The 12,163-nt window shown below is 43.4% G+C and overlaps 1 protein-coding gene across 2 annotated transcripts in view; it reads left to right on the top strand.

Moving 5' to 3' along the window:
* Positions 1 to 12,163, top strand: part of Catsperd (cation channel sperm associated auxiliary subunit delta) — a 55,671-nt gene that overhangs the window by 20,361 nt on the left and 23,147 nt on the right. For both annotated transcript variants that reach the window (XM_052746849.1, XM_052746850.1), the window contains one exon: positions 5,825 to 5,938. In XM_052746849.1, the coding sequence (XP_052602809.1) occupies positions 5,825 to 5,938 (114 nt within the window). The remainder of the gene's footprint in view (positions 1 to 5,824; positions 5,939 to 12,163) is intronic.

Raw genomic sequence — 12,163 nt, 5'->3', positions numbered from 1 at the left:
ATTTTAACTGGAACCCAAGTATTTTGTTCATTCTCTTCATCAGGTAGCTGCTGTATGGCTACCGGATAAATTAAGGGTGATTGTGTGAAAACTGGCTTTCTTTCTGTAACCTTATGATCCAATTTTGAGACAGCTTCACTATTTATTTCTTCTGTCTGAATTTGAATTTCTCTATAATTCATTTTTACAGGTTTAACAGGTTTTTCTAAGACTGTTATCCTGGCACTTAAATTAACTGTCTTTTTAAATAGTAAAATGAGGATAAGAAAAGTAATAAACTGAATAATTCGATCAATATTAATCTTTTCATATAGTTGTTCCATTGTCAGAGTGCCTAAAATTTCAAACAAAGCCCAATTTTCTTCCAATGTACACATAAAGCCCATTTTTTTTAATGTAGAAAAAAATGCTCTTTTAAATAGATATGTTAATTGACTTACCAAGTCTGGGTAGAACAGTAGAATCCCAGGGAATTTCAAAACAGCCATCTGGTGTTCGAGGTGTGAATCCAGAGAGAGAGAGAGAGAGAGAGAGAGAGAGAGAGAGAAAGCATAGCCGCTTGAGCCGAGTCAAGCCTTGGCTTTACAGGCAGGGGCCCTGTTTGGCAGGGCAGGGCTGAGTTGTTTGTAGCAATTGCAAGTAGCTCCAGCTGCGGGTCAGTCAGGCCTGGGCCCGAGCTAGGCAGCCGGGCGCCCAGGCTGGAAACCGGACCTGCCGCCAAGCCAAGAGGTTTTTAGTGGATTCTTGTCACGTTGGGCGCCAAATGTAGATGTAACCAACCTTCTTTTTTTTTTTTTTTTTTTTTTGGTTTTTCGAGACAGGCTGGCCTTGAACTCACAGAGATCCACCTGGCTCTGCCTCCCGAGTGCTGGGATTAAAGGCGTGTGCCACCACCGCCCGGCCCAACCTTCTTATTAAAGAAACACAGAACCAATGCAAAGAAGAAAGCCAAGAGGTCAGAGCTAAGAGCTAAAACCTTACCCTTCCTCCTGCGGTGGTCCTACCTCTCCGAACCAGAGCTACCCCTGTGTTAAAGTCTTTATATAGAGTTCCTCCTGTTCTGCCTTCTCATTGGTTGTAAACCCAACCACATGACCGCCTCCTCACGGCCTGTCTGTATAGGCCTCCAGGTTTTCCATGATTGGTATTGAGATTAAAGGCATGTATATCCAATAATGGCTGTATCCCTGAACACACAGAGACTTACCCAGCTCTGCCTACCAAGTGCTAAGATTACAAGAGTACACCACCACTGCCCTGCTTTCCTATGACTTGCTAATAGCTCTGACCCCCAGGCAACTTTATTTATTAACATACAAATAACATTTTAATATAAATAAAATATCACCATAGTAACTGTCAGCAATTTCTTCAGCAAGGGCCATTTTTTTGCCCACATGGCTAGCTTTTGCCATAAAGAAAACAAACTCCATAACGAGTTTCTTTGATCCCCATCATCCTCTTTGAAGTAACTGATGCTGCCAGGAGCAGATGTGTCTTACTGTCGAGAAAAGTCTAAGTTATTAAAACATTTAAAATGTCATTGGCCGGGCGGTGGTGGCGCACGCCTTTAATCCCAGCACTCGGGAGGCAGAGCCAGGCGGATCTCTGTGAGTTTGAGGCCAGCCTAGACTATCAAGTGAGTTCCAGGAAAGGCGCAAAGCTACACAGAGAAACCCTGTCTCGAAAAACCAAAAAAAAAAAAAAATAAAATAAAAATGTCATATTCTGTACATCTTTGAAGTGTTTGAAACTTACTTATCTAATTAAAAATATATTTGTATACCTAGAAAACCTAACTAACATGACTATAAGTTTGACTATTATAGATGACTATTAATCTGTATTTCTTAATTATATATTACATTTTATTTGAACTGTATAAACATAATTGTTGTAGAATATTATTTTAAGCTGTGTTACTTTTGTTTATGTTGCATTTGCTTAACTCTGTGAAGCTGTGTTACTTTGCCTGTCTAAAACACCTGATGGTCTAATAAAGAACTGAACAGTCAATAGGGAGGCAGGAGAAAGGATTGTAGCTAGAGTTTTCCTGCCTGGCTCAAAGTCAGGACAAATCTCTCTCACCTGCCAGTCCCACAGCCACTCAGACCCGACCAAGTAAACACAGAGACTTATATTATTGGTTACAAACTGTATGGCCATGGCAGGCTTCTTGCTAACTGTTCTTATATCTTAAATTAATCCATTTCTATAAATCTATACCTTGCCACATGGCTCATGGCTTACCGGCATCTTCACATGCTGTTTGTCATCGTGGCGGCTGGCAGTGTCTCTCTGACTTAGCCTTCCACTTCCCAGCGTTATTCTCCTCCTTGTCCCGCCTATACTTCCTGCCTGGCCACGGGCCAATCAGTGATTTATTTAACAACCAATCAGCAACACACTTGACAAACAGACCATCCCACAGCACTCCCCCCCCCCTTTTTTTTTTCAAAAAGGAAGGTTTTAACCTTAACAAAGTAAAATTACATATAATTTGGGAATTTGGGCGTAGCTTCTCTTACTACTTCCTGCTGGAGGGGGGCGCTGTATCTTATGGGGACACAAAGAAAATTTTAGGATTATGGAGTAGTCCATGAGGGTGTATCATCTGAGCCAGTCGCCTTGAAAAGGTTCTGGATGTTGGATCATCTGGGCCATGATGTCATGGGAGACCTTTCAGGGGGTCTTGGCTGGTCAAACCTGATGTATCTTAATCTGGAACAAATCCATAGCCTCTGGCTTTCTGTGGGAACAAAAGTAGAGACTCTTTTCCAAAGCAACATATCCTTATATCCAAATTTTGAAGTCAAGATATCTTTAAAATATGCATATTGGTTTAACTCAACATCTTTTACGATCAAATGTTTTCTGCAGTTAAAAATTCCAAAGACAGCCGGGCGGTGGTGGCGCACGCCTTTAATCCCAGCACTCGGGAGGCAGAGCCAGGCGGATCTCTGTGAGTTCGAGGCCAGCCTGGGCTACCAAGTGAGTCCCAGGAAAGGCGCAAAGCTACACAGAGAAACCCTGTCTCGAAAAACCAAAAAAAAAAAAAAAAAAAAAAAATTCCAAAGACAACACAATCCAAATTCTCTGTGTACTATTCATCTTTACATGGCTTATTTTATATATTAATTTTACTGTCTCTTTAAAGACTTTATTTTTTAAAACTATGTATTTGTTTATATAACTGTATATATCACCTTTCTTGTCTCTTTCAAGCCTACGTACATTTTTACACACATTGTAAACTATTACATCTGAATCTGTCTTATTGTGAATCTATTGCTTTAAACTGCAGCAGCTGTGACTGCTGGCTCCGCCCACCTCAGCTTCCCAACATGGCAGTGGCATGTCTACCACCAGCTCTAGGAGCTATCGTGGGTCTATGCTTTTATCCAAGCAGCATGTAGCCCAGAAACCTCTTTTTTTGTTTTGTACTAGCAAAGTCTAAATCCACCATGCAGCTTAATGTGCCACTTGCAGAGGCCTCATTCCCATCATACAGCAGGTCGAGCTTACATGCTAGGAACCCACCAGTAGCTCAAACCAGCAGCTGCTGCTCATTTGAGAGAGACAATTAGGAAGCTGTTTTTAGCTCCGTTTTAGAATCTTTTCTCAGTTTTAAGGTGGAAACTCTTGCCACCATGTTGGGCGCCATTTGTAGCTAGAGTTTTCCTGCCTGGCCCACAGTCAGGACAAATCTCTCTCACCTGCCAGTCCCACAGCCACTCAGACCCGACCAAGTAAACAGAGACTTATATTGCTTACAAACTGTATGGCCGTGGCAGGCTTCTTGCTAACTGTTCTTATAGCTTAAATTAATCCATTTCCATTAATCTATACCTTGCCACATGGCTCGTGGCTTACCGGCATCTTCACATGCTGTTTGTCATTGTGGCGGCTGGCAGTGTCTCTCTGACTCAGTCTTCCACTTCCCAGCTTTATTCTTCTCCTTGTCCCGCCTATACTTCCTGCCTGGCCACTGGCCAATCAGTGATTTATTTAACAACCAATCAGCAACACACTTGACATACAGACCCTCCCACAGCAAAGGATAGTTGGGGCTGGCAGGCAGAGAGAATACATAGAAGGAGAAATCTGGGAGGAGAAAAAGAAGTAGCCAGAGAAGGAGGACCCCAGGGGCCAGCCACCCAGCAGTACACAGCAAGCCATAGAGTAATAGTAAGATTTACAGAAGTAAGAGAACAGGAAAAGCCCAGAGGCAAAGGGTAGATGGGATAATTTAAGTTAAGGAAAGCTGGCAAGAAGCAAGCCAAGCTAAGGCTGGACATTTATAATTAAGAATTAGCCTCTGTGTGTGATTTATTTATGAGCTGGGTGGTGGGCCCCCCAAAAGAGTAAAAAAATAACCAACAACATATAATACCTTAAACAAGAGTAGAAATATATATACAGTATAACAAAATAGCTTTAAATTTGTATCAATAAATTAAAATCCATACCAATGTAAAATATGTGAGCTTAACAGTTGTTTTTTGGATTAAAGTAGATTTCATAATCTACCCTTTTTCCCATCATTTTTGTGTGTTTGGGGCCTTTTTTTTTTGCATTCTCAGGTCTTATGTGGATGTAGTTGCCCCACATTGGGTGACATATGTAGGGGGAATTTTCTTTCCCACCCACCAGTTCCCAAATAATCAACATGGAGACTTAATTTTAATTATAAATGCTCAGCCAATAGCTCAGGCTTGTTATTAGCTAACTCTTACAACATAAATGAACCCATTTCTATTAATCTACATTCTGCCATCTTGCACCTCCTATTTCCTCTCTGCAACTCCTCTGACTCCAACCCTTCTTCTTCCCAGTGTCTTCAGTCTGGTTCTCTCTCCGAATCTTATCATGTCCACTTATTGGCCAGTCAGGTTCTTTATAACCAGTCACAGCGACATATGTTCACACAGTGTAAAGAAACATCCCACAGTAGTTACTGTCCTGTTGCTGTCATGAGATACTATGGCCAAAGCACTTACAGAAGAGTTTGTTGGGGTTCACATTTTCACAGGGTGAGTCTGTGACTGTCATGGTGGGAGCCTGGCAACAGGCAGGCATGGTGCTGGGGCAGCAGCTGAGAGCTCTTGTCCTTATCTACAAGCAGGAGAGAGAGAGAGAGCTAATTGGGCCTGCTGTGGCCTCAAAGCCGACCCCATGGCATACCTCCTTTACAAAGGCCTTGCCTCCTGACCCTTCCCAAACAGTTCCACCAACTGAGGACCAAGTGTTCAGACAGATGAGCCTGTGGGGGGGACGTTCTCACTCAGATGCCACAGCGTGTGAACACAAGCATACAGGATGCAGCCTCGGAGCTTTCATAAGCAAGATGTGTGCATCGGTCCCTCACCCCTTCAGAGTGCTGAGTCATTTGGTTGTTTCCCCTTTTTGATTGTTAAACGCAAAGCTGTGCCAAGCACTCTGCCTCAGTCACGTGCCCGTGTTTGGCTCCATTGGTAAGCTGTGGTATCCATATGGTAACCTAAGTGGTGAGACTGCATCTCTGCAGGGGTCGGGGGCCGAGCCCCGGCCAGTGCTTACTTGTACATAGTTTTCATGAAAGCACAGAGTTGTCATTTGTTTGGATTGGATGCCCAAGGCTAGGTCAGTGGAAGTAATTCTCAGGCATAGCTAAGGATGACCTAGAATTCCTGACCCTTCACCTCCCAAGTTCCGGGACGTGGGTGTGCACCAGCATGCTGGGTTTCTGTGGTGCTGGGGATAGAAGCCGGGACCTCCTGCACACTTAGCAAGCATTCCACCCACTGAGCATTCTTGTGACGTCTTCTGTGTGCTCTTCTCCCAGGAGTTATCGAATAACGTTTTTGCGTATCTCCGTGGTGGACCACTGCCTAGGACCAAAATATTCTTCTCTGACAATGGAGGATTCTCGTTCCAGTACCTGGCCAGTGAGAGCCTGGTAAGTGGCTGGGGAAGGAGAGTCAAAAGCGTGGAGTAGAGCTGGCTCTGGGGAGGCCTTGCCCTCCCTCTGGCTCAGTGGGTGGTTAATACTGAAGGCAAGGACAGACATTTGCTCCTGTAAGTGACCCCCAAGTCACACTCCTGCAGACCGTCCTAATGGAACCCATCAGTTCAACTTGATACAACCTAGAGTCGTTTGGGGAGAAGCCACAGTTGAGAAAATGCCTCTACCAGATGGAGCTGGGAGGCATTTTCTTGATTGATGATAGATGATATAGATGTAGGAGGGCCCAGCCCACTGTGTGCAGTGCCACCCCTGGCAGGCTGAGCGAGGTGTGCGGAGCAGCCACTAAGCAGTGTTCCTCTGTGGCCTCTGCTTCAGTTCCTGCCCTGAGTTCATCTGGTGACGGACTGTGCCAGGGAAATGTCAGGTGAAATAAACCCTTTCCTCCCCTAGCTGCTTTTGGTCATGCTGTTCATCACAGCAGCAGAGACCCTGACTAAGACAGTCATGGAAACCAGAAGTGTGAAGTTAGAAAGAGGACCACTTGGGGGGAGGGAGATGAGCAGGAGTGGGAGGGGACAAGAGAGGGCAGTGGGTTTGTGATCAAAGAGCAACATGGACATGGGGGCAAAGGTTCTGTGTAATTAACACATCGATTGAAAACTGACAGGCTTGCCGGGCGGCGGTGGAGCATGCTTGTCATCCCAGCACTCGGGAGGCAGAGGCAGGAGGATCTCTGTGAGTTTGAGGCCAGCCTGGTCTACAGGGCGAGATCCAGGAAAGGCACCAAAACTACACAGAGAAACCGTCTCGAAAAACCAAAAAAAAAAAAAAAAAGACAGGCAGACATACACACACACACAGTGGCTGCGCTTCCAGAGCACCCAGGTTCAATTTCCAGCACCCACTGTGGGTTCACATGCGTCTGTGCTCCAGTCCCAGGAGATCTGCCACCCTCTCTGACCCCCACCAGCACCAAGCATCGGGTTCACAGACACACATGTGGGTAAAACACCCATACACATTAGGAAAAAGACAAAAACAAAATCTATATCCGTTCGGGACCCCAAAAGGTGCCTGTCTTAGACTTTCTGTGCTATAACAAAAGAACCAGGAGCGGGTGATAGATGAGAAACAGACCAGCTGTGGCGTGAAGGCTCACAAGAGGCTGAGAAAGGAAGATAGCAAATTCAAGTCCAGCCTGGGCTATAGAGTAAGATCCTGTCTCAACAAACAAAATACAACAGGACAGAAACTCATTTCTCATGATTCTGGAGGCTGGGAAATCTCAGTTCCAGGTTCCTGCTGACTCTATTGCCAAGATGGCTGCCCTTTACTTCCAAATGGCTGCCCTTCACTTCCAAATGGCATCTCAAAGCTGTGTTCTGAAAAGAAGCTAATGAGAAGTGGAGGAGGACACATGACAGAAGAACAGAAGCATGTGAAAGACCTCAAGCCTTTCTGTGAGAGGAAAGCTGTGATTTGAGATTTGAGTATGGTGTTCCCCCAAAGTTTTGTATGGTGAAGGTGTAGGTTTTTTTGTTTTTTTTTTTTGGTTTTTCGAGACAGGGTTTCTCTGTGTAGCTTTGCGCCTTTCCTGGATCTCGCGCTGTAGCCCAGGCTGGCCTCGAACTCACAGAGATCCGCCTGGCTCTGCCTCCCGAGTGCTGGGATTAAAGGCGTGCGCCACCACCGCCCGGCTAGGTTTTTTGTTTTTGTTTTTGTTTTTTTTTTTAAGTCTTAGGGGGCCCACCACCCAGCTCTCAAATAAAGACCATGAAGACTTATTCTTACTTGTGAATGTCCAGCTTTAGTTTGGCTTGTTTCGAGGTGGCTTTTCTAACTTAAATGATCCCATTTCTCCTTAACTATATTTTGCCTCTAGGCTTTTTATATCTTTCTTTCCTTCTTACTCCATGGCTGGCTGTGTTAGGCATGGTCTTGGTTCATGGCAGAAGACTTAAACATTTTAAATGCCCTATGCAGCAGATCTCAAAGAGGTTCAAGAATCGATATTTGTTATGTACATTCAGAGTCCAAAAACTTGATTCCTAGTTACCTGATAGAGGCTCAAACCTGAAATCATGTACAGGAAGCTAGATGAAGCCTTTTTCTAGAATTAGTTAGTACTCTACATGACCATTAATATCATGACAAAAAGTTTAAAATATACATATTAATTTTATAAATTTTGAGATATTTATGCCTTAAGAAAAGCTTTAAAGAGTCAAAATACAACCAAAGGATTGATTAGTGGCAATAGAATAGTCCCTAATTTTGGTTTTTCTTCTGTCCCGTATCAGTTGGTTCTTCTGACATGAGACAAAGATTTTCGATTTCATTTTTTTTCTTTTTCTTTTTTTTTGGGGGGAGGTTTATTTTAACAAGCATGCTTGGGTTTAGAGAAAAGAGAACCACACTCCATCTCCAAAGCCATCTTTAATTTTTTTTTTAAAGATTTATTTATTATGTATACAGTGTTCTGTCTGCACATATCCCTGCAGGCCAGAAGAGGGCGCCAGATCTCATTACAGATGGTTGTGAGCCACCATGTGGTTGCTGGGAATTGAACTCAGGACCTTTGGAAGAGTAAGCAGTGCTCTTAACCTCTGAGCCATCTCTCCAGCCCCCCAGCTTTAATTTTTAATTGGACTGGGGCTACAAAAAAGACCATTTGCATTATATGTCTCTAGAGAAAAGCAGAAACAAACATTTAGGAAGATTTATGAAATTTCATCCTGTTGGAGATGTGATATAATAATAGGCCAATTTACTCTTTATCTTATGACATTTTTTTTCTGGATGATTTGTCCTTTTTCTTTACATGTCTCGTTTGTCTAGTGTTCTTTAGATTCCTTGGCCTTCAATCTCCTGAAAAGACAAAAATAAAACCCTTCCCCAACCCTAATTTTGGGAAAGTTCCCTTTTGGCAAGTTATATCTGATCAAATGAAAAGCATTTGTTAGTCTTATAAGTTAGTTTAAATTGAATGGTTATGCTGGTTGATGAACTATCATCTCTTTTACTTAAGAGGTCTTTCTTGTTCAAATCTAATCTTTATCAATCTTGATTTATGGTTTCTCCTTAAATTTTTGTTTTATTTTCTATATCTGTTCTGTCATTCAGAGCAGTATGGTTTCTTACAATAGGCATTAGGTGCTTAAATTGCTCTGGGAAGGAGTTTCCTCCACAATGACAGGAAATGACTGAACTGAATTTGACATGGGGCCTGTGAAAGACCCCCTCAAGGTGTTTCCCATTGGCAAAGGGTTACCTTGTCTGTCCCTTGTTGATCTACATTTGTTAGTCCAATGTCTGCCTTTGCCACACCTTCTGCATGCTCTAGAAGGGAGGGGTGTTCTGTTGGAATTATTCTTATAAAAAACATTGTTTCTGGGAATGTCCTGTTTACAATCCCTTTTTAGGTGACCTTGTTTACCAAAATTGAAACACTTGACATTTTAGTTTTTCTTCAAACCTCAGGAATCACCTCTCTTATCCAAGCATCATCATGGTTATGAGATTCAATATTGATTGTATCTCGGATCCATTCCTCCAAGGGTGCAAATCTCACCATTAATGTCCTAATTACCTGTTTGCATTTTGCATTAGCATTTTCAAAAGCCAGGGATTCAATTATTATTTGTCTAGCTTCTGAATTTGGTATCATTCTATTTATTGCTAAAGTCAATCTTTGTAGGAAATCAGTGAAGGTTTGTTTTGGGCCCTGTATAACTGTAGCAAATGACTCAGTTTTCTTTCCTACTTCTTCAATTCTGTCCTAAGCATTCAAGGCTGCTGTGTGGCATAAAGCCAGGGTGTGGTCATCCATATAGAGATTGCCTTTCTACATTAGCATAATCTCCCTCTCCAAGAAGTTGGTCTTGAAAGATTTCCATACCTCTAGCCCTACTTCATTGTTCAATGGTCTCAGCCTCATCTTTCCACCAGGTCCTCCACTATAATTGAAGACCAGGCTCTAAGGCTGCTATAACCAAATCTCTCCAGGGATAATTTTATTACAAGTTGACCATGAGTTTACCATCTGCTTCACAAAAGGTGAATGCATGCTGTATGACACTATCACTTCCTTGGATCTCTTTAAATCTAACATTTGCACAGGAGTCCAATCAGCTCATACACAGTCTTGGGAATATCTATCATTTGGAAGTTCCTGTAAGGTTACCGGATAGATTAAGGTTGTCTGTTTGAAAACCTTAGGCTGTTTCTCTGTAACCTTATAATGCAATGTTGAGATTGGTTCTCCTTTAAATTCCTCTGTCTGGGTCTGAATATCTCTATGATCTGTTTTAATAAGTTTTTCTAAAACTTGTATCTTAGCACTCATATTAACCTACTTTTTTAGGTTCATTATCCTCTCATTTAATTGCTCCATTTTCAAACCATCCAGCGTATTATCAGACAGAGACCTAACTGTATAGTGTTTCCCTTTTAATAGTGTTTCCCTTTTTTTTAATGTGGAAAAAAGCTCTCTCTTTTAACTAATTCCGCCCTTTAAGAATTCCCAGCAGGGCAGTGGTGGTGCATGCCTTTAATCCCAGCACTTGGGAGGCAGAGACAGGCGGATCTCTGTGAGTTCGAAGTCAGCCTGGTCTACAAAGCAAGTTCCAGGAAAGGCGCAAAGCTACACAGAGAAACCCTGTCTCAAAAAACCAAAAAAAAAAAAAAATGTCCAACTGTCTCACCAAATCTGCCAATGATGGCGATTCAGATGATGGTGAAGTGTGGGGCTGAGTGCTCTGCGTAGACAGTAGAAGCCCAAGGAGTTTTTAAGGCAGCTACCTAGTGTGGCAGCAGCCCAAGGAGGGAGTCCAGAGAAATCCCACAACCCACTGGGAGGGAAGAAGCCAAAGAGACAGCCGTCTCCACGGGGGAATGTGCGAAGGCGGCTAACTCCTGCGGTTTTTGGAGCCCCAAAGCCTATGGAGTTTGCTGCAGAGAGGCTGCAACAGAAAAATCCCAACTCCCTCAGAGGCTTGAGGAAAAGAAAGGAAAACCTTATCTGGTGGGGTGACTCTGGCCGCGTGCAACTCTGGCCTGTGCCAGTGGCTGCAAAGCCACAGACAAGCGGCTTTTTCGTGAATTTAAATGCCCCAAAAGTTGGGCTCCAGATATAGCTCGAATTCTAATTGGTCTTAATAATAAAAACTCTGAGTCAGATATAGGGGTAAATGCTGAAAGATCGGAGAGACAAAGGAACAAGCCACAGCTACTTACCTCACCAACTCCTCAGCCTGCAAGGGGTGAGCTCCTGTCTCTCTCCACCCAGCCATATCGATTCCTGTTTCCTCCTCCTTAGTGGTAGGATTAAAGGTGTGTGCCTACCAAGTACTGGGATCAAAGGCATGAGATCCCAAGTGCTGGGATTAAAAGTGTGTGCTACCACTGCCTGGCCTCTGTGGTTAACTAGTGGCTGGCTCTGTACTCTGATTTCCAAGCAAGGTTTATTTGTTAGAGCACAAATGAAGTATCACCACAGTGGACCTATGAGTTGGAGTCTGGCTTGGTCTACAAACATCCCACAGACCCATCTACAGGAGAATCTTATGGAGGCATTTTCTCTATTGGGATTTCCCCTTTCCAGATACGTTTGGATTTGTGTGGTGTTGAGAGAAAACACCAGCACAGCTTTGTAACCACCAGGACATGAGTGTATCTCTCCACTTCTGCATGCTGCTGCCTTGCCAGAGACCAAACCTCGGCACATGGCTGACTGTGAGCTGTGACTTCTCAGCTGATAACTAGCAAGAGATCTTTCCCATTGCCGGGCCGGTGGCGCACACCTTTAATCCCAGCACTCGAGAGGGAGAGGCAGGCAAATCTCTGTGAGTTCGAGGCCAGCCTGGTCTACAGAGTGAGATCCAAGAAAGGCGCAAAGCTATACAGAGAAACCCTGTCTCAAAAAACAAACAAACAAACAAACAAATAAACACCTTTCCCATTATAGCTTCATTTCTCAGATACTTCATCAAAGTTACAAGAATATGAAAAATGTATTTGGGAACCCTGCTGCAAGGGTGGCACTCTAGTAGATTAACCGTATCACAGAGACCCTGCTTTTTGTTAAAATAATTTATTTGTATTTTAGGTACATTGATGTTTGCCTACATAGATGTCTGTGGGGGGGGGGTGTCAGATCTCCTGGAACAGAAATTACAGATGGTTGTGAGCCGCCATGTGGGTGCTGGGAATTGAACC

Source organism: Peromyscus californicus, unplaced genomic scaffold (genome assembly GCF_007827085.1).
Source record: "Peromyscus californicus insignis strain IS unplaced genomic scaffold, ASM782708v3 Scaffold_1__1_contigs__length_55948999, whole genome shotgun sequence".
Classification (NCBI taxonomy): domain Eukaryota; kingdom Metazoa; phylum Chordata; class Mammalia; order Rodentia; family Cricetidae; genus Peromyscus; species Peromyscus californicus.
This window is presented reverse-complemented; position numbering and strand designations above follow the sequence as displayed.